The sequence below is a fragment of the Daphnia pulex genome, chromosome 8, assembly GCF_021134715.1.
Source record: "Daphnia pulex isolate KAP4 chromosome 8, ASM2113471v1".
In the NCBI taxonomy this organism is placed as follows: Eukaryota; Metazoa; Arthropoda; class Branchiopoda; order Diplostraca; family Daphniidae; genus Daphnia; species Daphnia pulex.
Genome location: NC_060024.1, coordinates 6,121,394 through 6,140,476, shown reverse-complemented (window position 1 = coordinate 6,140,476; position 19,083 = coordinate 6,121,394). Strand labels below are relative to the sequence as shown.

The following is a 19,083-nucleotide window of genomic DNA, read 5'->3' as shown; positions in this document are numbered from 1 at the left end:
TCTCCCTTCTCCCTTCCGCCACGTTTTCTGGCCGTGCCAAGAGACTCCGCCCCTCGCCCCGCCCCTTTGGCAGCCGGTGGAATTGTAGTGGTGGTTCCGCCCACGCCGCCAACTTGGCATCGATTGTCTTGTTCCGTCCCTACATGCTCATCTACACGGGCAGCAACATATATAACAAATACGAATACAAACGCGCTGGGCTCTTATTCTCTCCCCTTCGTCGTTTCCCTTATTCCAGCACATCTCTACCGAATCTACATATTGTATAATCATACATCCTAGAAAACGTAGAGAGACACTACACTACACTACACTACTACTATAACAACAACAGCAGTGAATATACAGTATCTCCGTGTTTACATACGCGTGTGCATCATTTGTAGATTTTTCTTTTCTTTCTTTCTTCTTTCCCTTTTTCTTTTCTACTTCGATGTAACAGCAGAGAGGTGCGCACTGCCAAAAACGGACGCAACACAAAAGAACGGGACCATTTCATTTTCTTGTCGTGTTATTGTCGTCGTCGAAAGACCAAAGAAAATCTAAACTCTACGTGAGCTGCGGGAACTTCTTTTTATATTCTATATCAACATTTATTCCCATCAATTGGAAATGGACCTTTTTTTTATATTTTGCAACAGCCCAGCACACAGCAGTCCCCTCTCTCTTAATAGAATGTGTACATAAGCTGGGCAGAAGAAGAAGAATCTAAGGGGGAAAAGCACTTGTATATATATTTCGCTCGACTGCCAATCATAACAAGGCCGCAGGTTCTATCTATTCTTTTCTTTTTCCTCCCTCCTAAATAATAAAAAGACTTTTGGGAGATCAACTGTTTTTTAATGGGGGGTGGATGTACTACGTCTATATAGATCCGTTTTGGTCCCTCTATTATAAGGAAAAGAAAAGAAATGAAACAGAAGCGGAGATGGGAAACAGTCGATAATAATCCAACTACTACACGATTTACTATAGGTTCTTCCTTTTTTTCTTCTTCAGGATTTCTATATATCCGCAGGAGCGATAGAGATATACACACAACAACCAAACGGTCTATTAAAGAATGAAGAAAACCCCCTTATGGTTTAGATATTTCGGCTGCTGCTGCTGTTGTTGTTGTGATTGAAACCTCGGGGGTCGACAAAATTATTAGCCTACTAGCTGTGGTACTACATACAAGAGATATAAAATACAAAGTGCTGAACATGTTCGCCTCTTATCTCACGACTCTCTATATACACAGCTACACAACATCTACATCTTTTATCTCTTCTTCTTCTTCTTCTTGCTTCGCCAGAGGAAAATATAACGAGAATATAAAAACATAAAGGGGGGAAATATGCGCAAAGAAATATCTAGATAGTACGGGATAGAAAAAAAGAAACAAAAGAGAAAACTTTTTGACTTTAATTGCCTCTCTCTCTAGCTTGAAAAGTATCTATCTTATATACAACTTGCTGTGTGTACATTAAATACAGCCAGTATATCTATATCTCTCTCTCTCTCTCTCTTTTATATGCTGCTATAGAGATGTGCACGTATACACATCAAAAGCCTCCGGCTGTGAAACCATTTGATTCTTAGCGAGAGATAAGCCATTATATATATATATATATATGTGTGTGTAGTATGTATTATATGTTGCCGAGAACTCGCGGTCCGACATCATCATAATAATACACCCGATCTATCATCTGCTGCTGGGGCTCTTGCCTTTCTCATTCTCCAGCTCAAGATGCTGTGCAACATGTACAGGCTCAGATCAACCACCACCATCAACCAGCACTTCTTATGTATCCGTGTAAATCTCGCCCTAACTCCTTCTTATTCATTTTTTTATTCGAATCTTATTATACAAGGCATAGACTCTGGCTTGATATGTTACAATGTATGGTATAACAATCAAGGCCTCCATCCGAAAGTTAGCGGGTCGGTGCGAAAAATTCCTGGGCCCCCGATTGAAATTGAACATGGGAGCGATTCATCTGTGCTGCTGCTGCCTTTCTCTCTCGAGTCTCGATCCACTAAAAAGAAGAAGAAAAAGCGACAGCCAGCAACAACGGAATGACGTATTATGGGTGTTACTACGGGCTAGGCATTACACGAAGGAAATGTTCGGAAAATAATAATGATTTATTGACGCCAAAACCCAAAATGGAATAGAACGTTTTTTTGGGTTTTTAGTTTTTGTTTCTTCTTTTGAATTTTGATTTTGTAATAATAATTATCCCCAAAAAGTTGAATAAAATCAAAACTGGCAACGCCGCGCTGAGAAAAGTTTGTTTTCATCCGTCAAAAAGTGGCTATGGAAAAATGGCTGCGCCCACAGAGTTTACATTGGAATCTGTCCGGGCTTTTATGCTGGAAAGAGGTGGCAAAGTGACCAATCACGAATTGGTGAAACATTTCAAACAGTTCTTGACCGATCCGTACACAAAAGGTAATTAGTCAATCGAAAGGCTAAACGCCAACTTGTTGCCAATGTTTTCACTCACTCGGCAGGTAGCGATAGAGCTGGGCGTGACGCGAAACAACTTTCCCTTTCGAGTTGCAAAATCACGTGACCTTGAAACCCCCCTCTCTTCCCTCTCAACATTTTCATTCTTGACATCAATGCCAATTCCATGACTAGGCGCAATCAGGCCCCGTCCTGTGAATTGACTCCCACCTCTCAACGTTTTCTGGAGTTGAAGGCCTAGGCCTGGCCCGAGCAACAGGCGGTTCTCAACTAACACAACATTGCACAGTCCGTGTTGGGATGCTGAGCGAATCAGGAACAACCTTGTGAGGACCTTGCTTGCAGTGTGGAAGAGCATCCCGATTCCCCATAAATTTCCCCGAAGGAAAGGTTAAAGAGGTGTGGTTGTCAAGGGACATAAAGCTACTCCCTGAATGGAAGCGACTGTGATGGAATGGACATGCCCCGATATGGTTCTATGTTGCCATTTAGTCCTTGTTGGCATTTGTACCCCATCAACTATCACAACTATGCTCCTATTGCTCCCGATAGCCTCCATTCTTTCCTTTGCATAATCTTGTTGGGCATCCAATGGTATTCCGCTTATTGACAACGTGTTTCCCGTTTGTTTTTTTTCATCCGCTTTCGACAGAATATGCCCGGGTGCAGTTCAAAGAGTACGTCAACACATTGGCCTTGATCCGTCAGGAGGAGAGCGACAAATTTCTGGTCCTGAAACCCATTTTTTATCCGACGGAATACTTGGCGACCGACAGGGTCAGGGACGTCGATCCTTCGTACCACTCGGTCGGGCTGCCGCTGCTGCCATCCCAGCCGCAATACGTCCCGCCGCCACCGCCACATGCACAACAACAACATTATGGGCAGCCGCCGATGGATGCGGCACCTGCTTTCAGAGCGCCACCGCCTTACCGGCCGCCACCCGAGCCGGCACCTTTCCGTCGCTCTTCTCTGTCCGGCTCGGATTTGTCTCACTCGCCCGTCAACGTTTACCCTCCGCCGCAAGTACTGCCCTACAACAACTACCAACCTCCTCCGCCGGCCATCCCTCCGCTTCCGTCGCAGAAACTTCCGGCTCCACCACCACCACCTGCCGTCCACCATTTCGTCCGTCAGACGAGTCTGCCGTCGGACGATTTCATTCCGGCCAGCGCCTATCTGCTGCCCCAGCAGCAGCCCATGCCCGAGCGCTCCGTCTCCATTCAGGATTTCTCGTCTCATCACGTTCAGGATCTGACGTCCGGCGGATCTCCCGGCCCGGTCGTCCCACCCCGCCGGCTGAAAGTCCAGCGCAGCGACGACAAAGAGAACCACCTCGTAAGTTTCATTTTTTGGTTAGCTATTAAAAGCGCGGATGTGTTGATGATCCTGGATTCGATATGTAGGCCAGCCTGGGCTCTTCTTGTTCATCCATCGACGGAGTGGTGCTGGGCAGCAGCAGCAGCAGCACTGGCGGACTCAACAATGAAGAGATCAAGATCAGCGTCAAAGAGCGGACGCAGCGTTTCAACAAAATGGCATCCGAAATCGACTTGGTGCCCAAGAATGGATCGTCGGAGAGACGCGATAGCAAGTCCAAGGTTTTATTCTAAAAAATTTGTCAAACAAATTCAATTCTGAAATTTTTTTTCTAAATTTTAATTTTTTCTCGATGAAATGAAAAAATCCAGTCGGGCGATGACGACGATACTTCATCCGTTGGCACGGTGAGTTTGTGTGTGTAATCTTTTTTGTTGCATCGATTAGAATCGGACGTTGTTGGATTCTTTTTTGGCCCGACACCCGAGAAAAGATGTCCACTTTTGCTTTTATCTTTTCAAATAATAATTTTCTTCTTTCTTCTTTTTGGCTGTTGTTGTTGTTTCGGTTGTTGGCCATCGGACGGCCGATAATGATAGATGGAACCGCGTGCCAAAGAGTGGATGCTGGCCACCGCCAGAGGCGATTACCATGCCATCGCTCGACTGTTGCGTGAGGAGCCTCGACTGGCCAGGCGCCGGGTAAGATCCTCTTATCTTTTTTCTTTATTCTTTTTCTAAAGTAGAGAGAGAGGAGTTGATTGTTTTGGGATGTATTTTGTCCCATGTCATATTTTGTTTGCCTATCTCATTCCATCTTGGTGTGGAAAAACCGGTCCGTTTCTTATTTTTGAACCGAGCCGAGGAAGATGTGACTCGTGTTGACGAGCGTGTCGTCACCGTCAATTTCAGCTCTCGGCCACTTCTTGATGAGACGGCGACGCCCCCCCTTCCAATACTTTTTTTCTTGTCCCTTCCAACTTGTGAGTGATGCTGGATGCCCCCATCGAGTGTTTGTGTTGACACGTGCCAGTCGCAGTTCATATTCCACTCATCTGCGCTCCTGATGATGACGGATGACGTCGACGACAACACGAAAAACACAAAATTTTCTTTCCTCCGTCCCTCCATCCATCCGGAAGGAATATCTCTCGTTGCACTTTTTCGCGCCAAATGAGATTCTTTTACATTTTAGGCTTTTGTAAAAGGTTCACATCGTTTTTCTCCTCTTTTTCATGAAAGATGGACGACCCCGAGCGTTTTCCGTTTCTTACTCCGGCCATATGGCACTTTGAAGGTTGGTAGATAACGTCGGGGTTTAGATCTGTGGAAGACGACAACATTCCAGCAGCTCAAATGGCGACAGTAATCTGACCACTCTCTTCTCTTTTTCTCTTTTTTTCGGATTGACGCGGAAGTCCGTCCCTTTTTCATCCGACGGCGCCGCGACGCCAGCACTTGTTCACTTAGTTTCCCCTTTTTCTTATCCATCCGGAAGCGAGAGAAAAATCCTTTTTTTTTGCTAAACGCAACAGATGGAACGAGAGGGAAACATTTGCGTGTTGACTGGGCAAAAAGTTCCCAGTCACGTGTTGTTTGTTATTGTGTGTGCCCCCAATTTTCTCTCTTTGAGTTTGAAAGTGGCGTCATTAAGGATTCTGACGCCCTGCGTCCCTTTTTATTTTAATGGTGTATATTCCCCTTCCACTTCTAAAGCACTAACGTGTCGCCCATCGATCGGTGCCAGTATCCATTGGCCTTTGTGGGTATATATATATAACCCCGCAGCAGTGGGTCCCCCTCTCCAGGGTCTTGATCCATCGTCGATCCAGCAGCCGCACCACCCTCCTTAACTGACTGGCAGTTTCCATTAGCCGCCGCTATACGCGCATGATAAACAGGAACGAACCAAAAGAGAGAGAGAGAAAGAGCAAAGTTTTCCTTCTCTCTGTGTGGGGGTGCAAAACAAAAAAAAGTTGTTATCTTTGATTAGAACACACGAGAGTTAGAGCTGCTCGCAGAAAATGGACGACTCTCGAGCGTCCCTCGTTTTTCTTTGCCAGCCGGTCATCAACCTCTTCTCTCCCGTCTACATATAATTAGTCAAGTCCGCCCTCAAAGTATAGCCAAGTCGAAGTAGAAGGTAGTACCGTACCGTACGTGTGTGGTACAGATGGAAGACAATCAGTCGCTAGAGACGTTGGGGTTGGACAAGCCCAAAAAAAGGTTTAACGATCGTCTGTCGTCATCATCATCGTCGGAACCCCTGGAAAATGAACCGCGCCCCCGTTTTTTCTTTCTCGGACGACACATTCCGTTGAGGCTACTCTCGAACAAAAGTTAGGCCGAAATAATGAACTTTGTCAAATGCCTCTAACGACTTTTTGTGACTCTTTTAAATTTAGAAATTTCTAAAAAAATAAATAAAATAAAAAGGGGGGTTTCCTACTATTGTTCTTCGTACATGGTAGTCCCCCGATAGACTTTTATAGGGTTATACAGCTGGTGCGTCTATGAATGCATGGAAACATGGGGAGTGTCGACAGGTGCTTGCCGACTGTACAATTTTCAACTTTGCATATTGAATGAATAGTCGTCGTCGTCTAACTCTTTCATTCTATAATAAATGTATCGCGCATTTGTTATGAGCTACAATGGCGCAATATCATTCGAGGAATAGGAGGGGGGATAGTCTGGCGACCGGGTGACAAACACCCGTTGCAACTTTTTTTATTTTATTTGATTCAAACGCGCGTTGTGTTTATTATTCCATTACTCGTCGTCGTCGTCGTCGATTTCTCTTTTTACACCTCGATCTGATTTATTGATGGATTTTTATTATTCATGTTCTTTTTTTTCGGGGAAAAGAGAAAAATGGGCGTGGTGGCTGCTCCTATGCAAATTATTACCAGTGTGTTACATATGTAGATCAATGCGTGAAAATAACGCTCCTCCCATTTTTCTGTGTTGAAAAAAAAATGAGAAATGAATTTTTGATATTTTATTTCGCCACAGCTGTCGCACCCAACTGTAATTCACCTATCGAAAGTAAAAAAAAAAACAATTTTTTAACTGGTAATAATAGCCCAGCAGTCCTTGTTTTGCCTTTATTTATTTCAAGGGGGGGGGGGGGTTAGTTCTAAATCATTTCTTTTCTGGGTCTAATTTTCCGTCCGCTCCAACGAGCATCAAATGAAAGAAGAAGAAATATACAGAGGGGGGGTCGAATAGAATAATGAAGACGGAAAAAGGGCGGAGGGCCCATGGCGCCAGGGAGTTTTTATGCGCATCAGGTCACCGTTTGGCTGCTGGCCGTTGCTGGAAACCAAAAAAAAAAAAGCGACGAGTCCCTTAATAGCCCACCCCCTCTAACTTCTATACAGACTTCCCCTTGTCCAACTAACTTACTACTACTCGGACTACTACCACTACCAAGTAAATGTGTATATGTACGTATAGATATTTCGGCGCCGTCGACCTGACACCGTAGGTCTCGTCCAACATGTCACTTGGTTTGTTTTTCACCCAGCCAAAAGGAGAAGGAGAAAGAAAAGACGAGACTTGGAAGAATCTTACCACCTTGTATCTTGTACCCCCCTGGTGTGTATGTGTGTTTTAAGAGACAGCCCCCCGCTTGTTTCTTTTCCAGAAAAAAAGTAGCCATACCCACACACCCCCCGTCGTAGAGAGAGAGAAAAAAAGGGCCAGTTAAAAGAGAGAGACGGACCACACTAATTTATTGGAAACAGATTTTTTTCTTCTTCTTCTTTCTTGTTTTGTTTTAAAAGCCGTTTGGCTGCTGAACATAGTCCGGAGCAAATTGCCCCTCCAATGTCTACAATATCCCCCCCTCTACATCACACACAGCATCCGATGATCCTTATGTATATATATGCATGGCTTATGCAGATCGACGGTGTCGTAAAGTGGGGGAAAACATTTTTTTCTTTGGGAGAGAAGAACAAAATTCTCTTGTTACCAATACACACACAAATGGCGGTGTGTGTGTTTTGGCGTTGGATGAATGAAATGGACGGCGGCCGATGATGACCGCGACGGACTTTTTATTTTTTGGTTGTCCGGCTCCTCCTCTTATTTTTCTTGCTCGTCCGGCGCGCTCAGAAACAAAAAATTTGAATGATCGGCCAGCAGACACACACACAAAAAGGAATCGAGCGGTTTGAGTAGTCGGGCTGAAAAAAATTTGTATCTAGACAAACACGGAATAGCTAATGAGTCTGCCATTAACCGCCCAGCTTCTCTCTTTCTAGTTTGTGTTCTTTGTTGGTTTTTCACCAGAAACTTGTGGCGAACGATATCAAAATATTTATGCAGATCATATTCATTTCGGTGAACCAAACAAAACTCTCTTTCGAAATGTTGCATCTGATTGCGTTGTCGTACAACCCCGGACAACAACAACAACAACACGAGAGCCCAGTGTGTGTGTGTGTACAGGATCTACCAAACAGATAGGAGGTACAACGACGAGTTGTACACATCGCAAATAGATTTCTCAAGAGTCTTTTATTTTGGTTTTTCATCATCATTCGGAGGAATTGCTAAAAGTTGTCGCTAATGGGACGAGTTTATTATGATTTCGGTTCATGTCCTGTTGATATGGAAGAGATGCCATCGATTGGCTTTTTTGACGCTGCCCATCCGAAAATGATGATGGACGAGCACGAGCCGCTTTTAACTTTTTTCGATTCCGTTTTCTTTTTTGTTTTTTAAAAAAAGAAGATATGGTCATGTTGGTTATTCCTTTTGTGTAATCAAATTGTCCTTGTATAAGAATCAGAAAAATAGGGGCGAAGGAGAAAGATAAAAATAATACACCAAAACAGGTTGTGTGTGTGTGGGTCTATATCGTAGGAGAGCGATCGGTCCCTTTTTTTTATTTTTGTATTTTTTTTTTTTAACGGGGGAACCTGGGCGAGGATGGATGGAAAGTGGTTGGTTGGTCGGGTGGTGGTAGTGGTGGGCGATGGTGGAGTGACGGATGGGGCGCCAGACTGGAGCCAAGAAGCTGCTGGATCCGGACGGAGAGTTTTCTTTTTCTTTTCTGGGGGTCCAGTCTCTCAACCCGAAATTCGACAAGTTTCTTTAAAAAAAAGGAAAAAAGGAGGATTCCTCTTCTCACGGTGTGTGTTGGCGACGTGATTGGAATATTCTTTTTCAAACTATTTTTAAAAAAGGAATTTTCTTTTGCCATTTTTATTTAAAACTGACGTCAGTTCCGTGTCTCTTTTTTTTCTCGGTATTGATTGTAAAATTAAAAGCTAATAAGAGGGTCAACAGAGTCCCTGGTTAGACATATAAAAAAAACCCTTGAAAGTTTTCTACCCAAAAAAATAAAAAGGGCCGTGTTCTCCTCCTAAGTGGACACGGACCATTAACGTCAGGCCGATAAGGTCTCTCGTCTATACTCTCTCTCTCGAGTAGAGCGACAGTCTATTTTTTTGTTTGTTCTTGTAACTTTTATATTTTTCTTACATATCCCGTCGTTATTATTTTCGTTTGTCATTTTCTTCTCTTTTCGGAAATGTTTGATTGATTTTGATTCGACCATTCCAGAATCAGAAGAAGAATGTCAATAGTTTCATGTCGTCATTTTCTCTTATTTTAATTGATTGTCGGACATGGGAAAAACGAGATCGATTCGAAACAAACAACAAAAATTTAGAGAGATCACTTCCGCCGGAGCACTTAACATTGTTTCCCCTCCTATTCCCAGTCGAGGAATTTTTTTCTGGAATTGTCCAAGCCTGGGATGGATGGATGGAAGGGGGTCATTTCTAAATGGCCATGTCTGGGGGTCTCCTTGTCTTATTCCCCCCTCCATCTGATTTTGTTTTTGTTTCTGTCCCCCCAACGATATGAGTTGGGAAACAAAACACACACAAGTCAATCAGATAAAAACACACACAAGAAAAGACATTTCCAGTCGACTTTCTTCCAGGACATTGATCCCCCCCCCATCCTGGAACACATATTGCACACGCAGAGTGTGTGTGTGTCTTACACGTAGGAATGCTCACCGTCACTGTCGTCTCTCTCGATGACTATCGACTCTGATCCATCATGATCGGCACACTCAGATTTTAAAAACATCATCTTTTTTATTTTTATTTTTTCCCGTTGGTTTTTGTCTTTTTGAGTTTCGCCAACAAAGTGCCACTTGATAAATGTCTTTTTCCACCCGGTAGTTTTTATTTTTCATCTCGAGACGACAAGGAAAAACAAAAGAACAAAACAGAAAAACAGTCGAAAATGTTGATGAACTCAAAATTTAATGTTATGAACGCCGTTTTTATTAGTTTGGATATGATGAGGGGACCGACCGACCGACAAAGGGATAAAAGTGCACAGCCTTCCATTGGCGACCCTTAATTTTTGTCTCGACTCATTTTCACCAGTTGTTACACTGTGTCTGCATGTCTGTGTGTGTGTATGACGAGACGTAATTTGCGTATTGTACATGTCTATAGCGACGACGTCAAATATGATTACAACATCTATAAATGTAAGAGGGCATCCGGCCGTCGGCCACCACAGCGTAGCGGCATCATAAAATCATATCCACCGCCGCTGCCGCCGAAAATTTCGGTTGTGTCGACTTTTGGCTCGACTTCTTAGTTTTTGGGTTATTATGATTTGTTGCCATATAGTCAGAATAGGAAAGAGGGGAGAGACAGACTCGAAAAGTATGAAATCATAATGTTGTCAACTGCAGAGGAGGAAGGCCAATCAAATAGAGACGGGCGCCCACCTCTATACACGGCGGGGTCGTATACTTGTCAGCTCCGTCGTCGAAAAAATTAAAAAGATGTTGTTTTTGCTTCTGCTGTTGTTATACAACCTCACCCCCTTCCTTTCTCTTTCTCGTGCGCGTTTTATTTGTCCGTGTGTCCCGAATCTGCCGTGTTATGGCCCGGCCAAAGAGAAAAAAAAAGAGGGGAACGACGACGATGGCGACGGCGAAAGGTCGCGAAGGTTATAGACACACACACACAGAGCTGCTTTTGTTTATTGTCATGTCAAGTGCTGTCCGAGTTGCTGTTACTAGTACTATAGCTACTGCATGTTCGTACTAGTAGTAGTAGTAGTACTAGTCGGATGGACTTGGTACGTGTAATATTAGTGTCATCATATTCCATAGTGGGGTGGCGAGGGGGGGGGGATTAGACACACAGAGGGTGGATAGAGGGTTTGGCATGTTTTGCATATGTACACGTTGGACGACTGTTGTTTCCGAGACGGTCCGGATATTGTTTGGTCATTAGTGTGTCTAGTCTGACGCGGTCGTAAAACAAATGTTGAGATGATTCCCGAATTTAAATGTGATGACATTGTGTGTCAAAAATGCCCGCCAAATTTGAAAACCAAAAAAAAGTCATTTTTAAACATGGTCGGGTTTATCCGCAGAAAAATCGAGCTCGGTGCTTGTTGTTGTGCTCCTCCGGAGAAATGTGTCTACCAGGAGGAGGATGAGGAAGAAAAAACAAAAGGGGAGAAAGAAGAAGAAGAAGAAGAGTGTATGTAGGCTCAAGTCATTTGTTCGTCTGCTGATAAGCAACTGTCACCCGAGTTTGGCGCCGCCACTTGTCTCTCAGACTCTCTTCTTCTTCTTTTCTTTTTTAAGTATTTATTTTTATTGAAAAATAAAAAAGAATTTGAAATGTTTTTAAAATAAGGAATAACAGGAAAGAGAGAGAGGGGGGATGTTTCTTTCCTTTTATCAGTTTTATTTTTTTCTACGCCGTTTGTTTCAAGACAAACCAGAAATATGACAAATAAAACAATCAATTTCTTCGTGCCCGTTGTATCGGCGACGTGTATCGGTCGCTTCATTATCAGTCCCCGGGGCCGATCCATCAAAAACAATCAAAATGGGACTTCTTCTATTATACGATTCCTCCTAGATTCCAAAAAAAGTCGCTCTCAATGTTCATTATAAGATTGAAAATACCAGTCGAGAGAGAGAGATAGAAATTCCCCCCTTAACTCCACCGTGTAAATATTGCCTCTTTTGTTATCAGTGGTCGATTAACTCAGTGGCCCATCCCACTTCATCACTATGCAACACTTTTTATTTTAAACCCAAAAATATATATCTAGGCCTCGCTTGATTTCAATATTCATCTTTTACTTTTAACTGAGAATTTCAATCTCTTTATTTTAATTCATTGGCGCCACTTTTAAATCAATAAAAATCCCATAGTGTTTTTCTTCTTTCGGTCGGAACCTCATTGGCGGCGTCGGCTACTCGTAAATCGTAATTCACTTTGCCATTTAAATCCTATCTCTTCTCCTTTTTTATATTTCTTTTGTCTATTTATATATATACGCGTGTATAATGATCCCGACTGGCCAGCACCCACTCACTCTGCGGCCAACCCTCTCTCTAGATCTTTTCTCTGCCCAGCGCATTTGTTTGTTTTTTAGTTTCTTTTATAGACTCGCTCTTTTCTCGGCCGCGGTATTTAAAGAAATACGATCTGTGGGTTTTATTTTATTTTTTGTTTTGTTTCCTTTTGTTTAGCTTTTTCTGTTTGTGTGTTGTGTGTCTCCTTTTTCCCCCAAATCAGATCCTATCTAGGATCTATTGTTGTCGACCAAAAGAGAAGAGAGAGAGAGAGAGCCGGGGAGGGTCAAGCCGGCGCAAATGATCGGCTAAGTACCTCGCTCGTCTTTTTTTCTTTTCTTCTTTGATATACCAAAATGCTTTTATAGCCCCTCAGCTTCACCACCAGCCTCCCTCCTAAACGGTGGGATCATCATCAACTTAAGGGGGCGCCCAAATAGACACACACACTCACTCAACCGGACCCCATAAGATCCGTTTAAGTAAAGAAAAAGGAAAAAAAGGAAAGAAGACAGAATAGATGGGCCCTACAACCAAACTAGAAAGACAATAGATTTTTTGGTCGACAGAGAGAGGATTGTACTGATTATTATTAGGGCAATGAGACAGGCGCCACTTGACAATTGGCCATTTGATCTGTGTTCAAATGTGCGCGTTTACTTCCCGTCTCCTGAACACACACAGAAAATCAAAAGGAACAATCTCCAGACTAGAGTCGAATTGGGTTTGGGTTGGGTGGGGGGCTGGTCGATTTATAATGAGCGCAAATGAGGTCTTGTCATCTCTTTTGTTTTTTTTCCGCAGTTTTCTGGTCCCGTTTCCGGTGTTTCTATTCTTCTTTTTCTCTCTCCGCCGTGTAGTGTATCGTCATCAAAGCCTTTTTTTTTCTTTTGTTTCTTTAATAATACGCGGCTGAGTAGCAAAGGGAAATATGCAAATGCTCTATTGGTTTTTCTCGGCTATTCACACACACACACAAGGAGCCAAGGGGTTTAGAGTTTGAGGTGAAAATGCCGAAAAAGAGACGGGAAACCAAAAAAAAAGTTTTCTGCTCCGCCTATTTGCTTCCCACTAGAGTATCATATATTATTCATGTGCTGCAGAAGTAGCAGCCAGCAGCAGACAGTCAGCCAGCCAGCCCCGGTCTATTTGAATTGTCTTGTGCCCACCTTCATTTGCCTATTCACTGCTCTTTTTCTTTTTAAATCTCTATACAAATACGATTGATTTAAGGTCTTAAACCCCATCATTTCTAGTACTTTTCCATTCATTCCCAACTCTCGGCGCCAGTTATAATCAGCCGCCCCAGTCAAGTCCGCCAACAGAATTTATTTTTCAACAAAATTTCTATAGTTTTTTTTTTATTTCTTGGGGGAGTTTTGAGATAATCACAGAGACTGCACAGCGATTCGTTAGTGTCGAATTTGTGAAGAAATTCAAGCGTCTGGGGTTGAACTTTTCAAATGATTTTATTGGGGTGGTAATTTGATTTTATTTGCCAGAAATTTAGGCCTACAAATATCTACAAGAATGATGGGGGGAGAACTGAGGTGTTGATGGTTTGAACGGTACCGCTTCTATGTACAGGGCCTGGGATTGAAAGAATAGGGGGCTTTATGATGATGATGATTATATAGGCCTACTATTATACCCCCACACGATATACTGTATTTCTATAGACACTTTTCAGCTCTTTTGGCTTTGGTGTGTGCTGCTGGATTGGGTTTCCCCCTCTCTTTTTATTTCTGTATTATCAAAGTCGAATCATTCTTTCATCCTTTTAGCGTCAGTTTCTTTTCATCAGGCCTCCTCACTCCCTCCCCTTTTATTATATAAGCCACCACCACACACTTTATATCTCTAGTTATACTATATTATACGTACATACTTTATAGTGTCGATTTTTATGATGCACTTTCATTCGACCGCGGCTCCGCGTTCCTGCTGTTGCGACACATTTCTTCCCTCCCTTCCAACAATTTCTGGCCGGAATATGACAAATAACAACCGCGCATATTATACATGTAGATGTGTATACACATCCAGTTGTTGTACGGACTATAAAACTTGAGAGTATATATAAATACTTTTTTGTTTTTCTTTCGGGGAGGCGGCCATGGAAATATTCGAATCAAAATTCCGTCAAATCAAAATGGAACGAATTTTTATTATTTTGTTTTTTTCCCATTCCCGTTTTGGTCTAATCTGCCAATAACCCCGCCCATGCGCTGCACGCTCTCCGATGATTAGACCATCCCCCCTCCCGAAGAAAAAACTCGTGTGTCCAATAGTCTAACGCAAAAGAAAAAAGCGGACTGCATTAAACACAATATTATAGACCACTTCCATCTATGGTCTGAGTATAGTTATGCACAAAAGGGACTGGACATTCACTATCATTTCGTGTTTGTCTTTTTTTTGCGGCCGTCTAATATAACGTGAATACGCCATGAAATATGTCCTTTGCGTGAAGCTAGAAAACGGAATAAAAATCTATTCTTTTTTTTATTTTCTATTTCTCTATTTCGCCCGGTTGTATATTTTATCATCCGGCCGCCGCGTGGCTTTCAGGCCGATTGAATTGTCACGGTCCTACCCCGACCGACCGGCCCCTCGGCAGTCACCACTGACGAATGGCCCTCGCCCTTTATATATTCTCCTCATTCACTTGATTGTTACGAAAATTGTATGTGTAAAAATAATAACGTCTAACTTTTTATTTGTCATTTTTTTTTCTATTTCTCGGTGTTCGTGATTTTGGCTGCTTGCTGCTGCTGTTAGGACTTTGTAACGGTAAGGTTTCTCTGTCAAAATTTGTTTATTTCTATTTCCCCCTTTCATCCCCAACAGAATATAACCAGCACCCCCCCGCTGGTTTCTTCTTCAGCTCGCTCGACTGCTGCTGTTTTTCTTCTTCTTTTTCTTACCTTTTGGTCACTTGGTTTATGTTTTATACATGTCCAGTCTACGGGTTCTGACATGGTGTCACACATTTTAACGATTGGCCTTAACGTCTAATGACGTTTGTTCACCCAGGGTGGGAAAGGGCTGCCGTTTTGAATTTTCCCCCCACCAGAAAAAATAGAAAAAAGTTGTAATCTTTTGGGTTTTCTGCGGTGGAAAATACGTGTGACTCGTCGACTAGCTGATTTACGAGTCACAGAAGAAAAGAAGAAGATGGTGGCGTACACACCCAGTGTATCATGTAAGAAGAGAAATATGAGAGCCGGGCCCCTCGCATAATGTATAAGAATCGTCATAACTCGGTAACGCACCGGAGCAAAGCCCAAAAAAGCCCAAAAGAGAAAGAAAATAAGAAAAAGTATTGAAAATTAAACGGCTATTCATTCGCCGGCCAAATGGGCGGCTAATGACTGACACGACACACGTCGTTGAGTGCCTGGACGACTACTCATTTCGTTATCTTTTGATATTTATTTTTTGGGTATTCCTTCTATTTGCGTGAGTCTCTCTCTATCCATTTTGAAAGAAATGAACGAAAGAGAGCGTCTATTATACATTTTCACGCACGGCTGCTACTTACATTCATGCTCGACGGATATATATTTTTATATTTATGTCATTTTCTTTTCTTTCTCCACCGAAATTTGTGGACGGACATCTGCTGCTCTTTGCTGGCCCTCCTCACTCACTTACTGGCGACCAACTCGGCGTGCGGGCACTTATTGTTGTCGTCCAGGGCGTAAGTGAGCTGTTTACGACGGCCTGATTCATTTGCATGTGTACCTTACTTATTACTACTACACATTTTTATTTTGGATTATTTATATGTTTCCCTGCTGGCCGACTTGACATCGTCGTCGTGACTCAACGACCCATTCTCCCGTTTCATCTCTAAACGTTATGTGCTGGCGCTCTAACGACCGCACTCACGACCGTTCTCGCCTTACACACACACACACACACCGCCTGGTCTCTTCCTATGTGCGCGCGCCTCCACAGTATGTGAGTATATTTTCCACATTTTTACGACCGACAATCTGCCCTGTGTCGGTTTCCCTGTTTAAGATCGGGATTTTCTTTTTCTCACAGACCGTTAAACTCCCAGTCATCTTTTTTTTTTTTTTTTCGTTTTTTGACACGTTACATTTCCAAACTGTCGTTTCTGAACTTGATTCGACTGGCGTGCGCCGTATAGTAAAATGGGGAAATGTTGAAAAATTGTTTGATTTGTTACCTCACCCGCGCCATCTTTCGGATGTTTGACGCAACGCTATTCAAAACAATGCAACCAATTTTGGGGGAAAAAGAAAGCCAAGAAAGGTTTTGAAATGGTTTAAGTAGCTTTTAGTTGTTGCCACAGAGAGTTTTGTTTGATCCGTGTAACTTTTAGTTAACAAGAGTGATCCAGTTTTCAAGTGAAAGCTTTTAGTCATTTACATACACAAGTCTGATCTTTGAAAACACTAAAGTGAAATCTAGAACCACTGATGATGTTTTCTTTTTATTTGGTCAGACTGGACTGCACTGGGCTGCCAAACACGGCAACGACGACCTGATCAAATTGCTTGCTGGCACACACAAATCAGATGTCAATGCCAGAACGGTACAGTGTTTGTTTTCTCCTCCATACATTATCATACAAGTTTCGAAATGGAAAACATGCTGACTAATGCGTTAACTTATGTTTCTTCTTTGCCAATTTATGGGTGGTCCTTGGAATCTTCAGAACGCTGTAAGTAAACTTTCCAGAAGAAGAAACAAAACTCTAATATTTTACTTTTTTTCCTCTCGGTTTCACCTCATTGATTTGATTTACAGGGCTGCACTCCGTTGCACCTTGCTGCCATGCAGGGCCACGCAGATGTTGTAGATCTCTTGGTCAAAGCATATGGTAAGCAGAATCACCTTTTCCCACCTGCAAGACTTTCCAGGCTGATGTAACTGTAATCCAAATTTTTGTTTGTATGTATCTAGGAGCTGATTCGAACATGCGAGACTACAGTGGCAAGAAACCCCATCAGTACCTCTCGCGACCAGACACGGTCATCTCGATCGACACGTTCCGCAGTGAGTACAACACCAAGTCTTCCTACTCTTCTTTCGAACGTGGAGGCCTCTACTCCTCGACGAAAGCCGTTCTTAAAAACAGCCTCTTGAAGTTGACGCCCGGGCACCATTCGACCTACTCTGAATCCTCTCTCGACTCCAAGTTGACTACTTCCTCCACCGAATCTTGTTACAGCGAACAGGGCAGCAGCTTGACGCTCAAGTCCAATCCCGAAAAGAAACGGCACCTGGCCGTCAGTCACAGCATGTTGCGCGAATTTCGTCCCAGCATCCGGCGCAGAGCCAATTCTTCTTCCGCTTTTGTCAATAACACTACTTAATAATAATAAGTGCTCAAATACGGCACACAAAGATTTGTCCTAAATGAAACGGTTTTGCTCAAACTGTTGTTCCTGTTCGCTGCTGGATTATTTTTTTAAAAATTCGAATTTACTTTCGTTTTTATATTCGTAATATCTTGATGAAATTAACACAGCCATTTTGAAACAAATTAACGACTGAATGAACTATATAATGCATGCTCATCCCAATTTAATAACAGGATTGGGGCTTTCCTGTCGGTATACTTACTAACTGCTTACTACTACTAAATTGCATGATCCTACTTAATCCTTAAAATACAAAATGAAAATTCTTGTTACTACGACTACTATAAACACATTTCATTTGGTGGGAGAGCTTGTTTCCAACAAAGTTGAATATGTTTCATTGGCCTTTATTGTCTTGAGACGGACACGTAACGAGTTCATGACTCTGCATGTAATCGGGGGCGATGGTATTTTCTCTTAACCTGTTTCCCTGGCGCTTCTGTGGTTTGCTAATAACACGCTCGTGTGCGGTATGTAGTGCTCGTGCTCGTCACGTTCGTCTGTGTGTGTGTGTATGTCGATCATTGTTTGAATCTTTCTTTTTTCTTTTTGTTTTTTTCTTCACTTTCTCTTTCTATTTGCAGAAATCACAGCCAAACGAAATCTGGCGGCAGGTAAAAATCAAATCAATTTCATTTCGATATATGGGCCCTTGTTGTATAGTAGAAACAACTAATCATCTTATTAATTAATCATGGAGAGGATGATGGCTTCGATTGTATGTACCTTAATTGTTCTCAAATTGATCAATTCTTAATGATTGTCCAACAGAGAAAGAAGCGGCTGCAGGTTTTCTTCGTATAGGCTCCCTTAATGTTCGCGTGAAGAAGACGACGGAAGCGTTCAACAATCTGCTCAGTTCAGCCGGCGGAAGCGGAACATTTTCCACTACCAAGATGTACAACAAACCCTGGGGATCGATAGACAATCTTCCCATTTCTTCGGTAATTAACTTGCGCGTTGTTATGTGAAATTATTTGGCTTGAATCGAAATCAATGACGCGTACGGTTATTTAGGTTGAGGGCCAGATGATGCCTCCGCCCAACAAACAAGGAACGGTTAAGAAGAAGCGACCAAAGGATTGGCCACAGCCACTCATTAGTGGGCCAACCAACTTGCATCACTCCAATTCGTTTAACGGGCGGCCGCTCCAGCCGACATTGATTGAAAACAAGGAAGAATACGAAAACGACTCGGACTCTGCTTACGGTTTTGGAAACAACTGGCAGAGTTCGTAAACATACAAATTTAAGAGTTTTGTGTTTTTCCAGTTTTAAAAAAAGAAATTGCCAGTTATATTTACTATTTAATAATCATCACAGCTGCAATCGGTGCCTTCCATTTCATTGTTGAAACGTAACCGAGACAAAAGTTTTTTTTTTTTCTTTTGGTTTATTTTTAACCCATACGACTGACTGTATTTCGAACTGTTGTTATCGGAATCAAACAAATATAGTTTCAGGACTCGAATCTGATATCACTGTCAGAGTAATAGTTATGCGCGTTAATCCTTACCAGACAATAAGTAAACAGATAAA

General features: G+C 42.6%; 1 protein-coding gene across 3 annotated transcripts; it reads left to right on the top strand.

The window, feature by feature from the left end:
• The first annotated feature begins 2,272 nt into the window (after positions 1-2,272).
• Positions 2,273-19,020, top strand: LOC124201102 (ankyrin repeat domain-containing protein SOWAHC-like). 3 transcript variants are annotated; one of them, XM_046597548.1, is made up of 15 exons: positions 2,273-2,440; positions 3,111-3,796; positions 3,865-4,059; positions 4,150-4,185; positions 4,378-4,479; positions 14,927-14,938; positions 15,846-15,848; positions 16,109-16,111; positions 16,623-16,712; positions 16,836-16,841; positions 16,928-17,000; positions 17,084-17,176; positions 18,129-18,158; positions 18,316-18,488; positions 18,562-19,020. In XM_046597548.1, exons 1-15 carry the CDS (start codon positions 2,314-2,316, stop codon positions 18,781-18,783), a joined length of 1,851 nt encoding a protein of 616 aa, XP_046453504.1. In that variant the 5' UTR covers positions 2,273-2,313; the 3' UTR covers positions 18,784-19,020. The 3 variants fall into 3 exon arrangements, with proteins under 3 accessions (XP_046453504.1, XP_046453505.1, XP_046453506.1); XM_046597549.1 differs by lacking the exon at positions 15,846-15,848; XM_046597550.1 differs by lacking the exon at positions 18,129-18,158.
• The last annotated feature ends 63 nt before the right edge of the window (positions 19,021-19,083 follow it).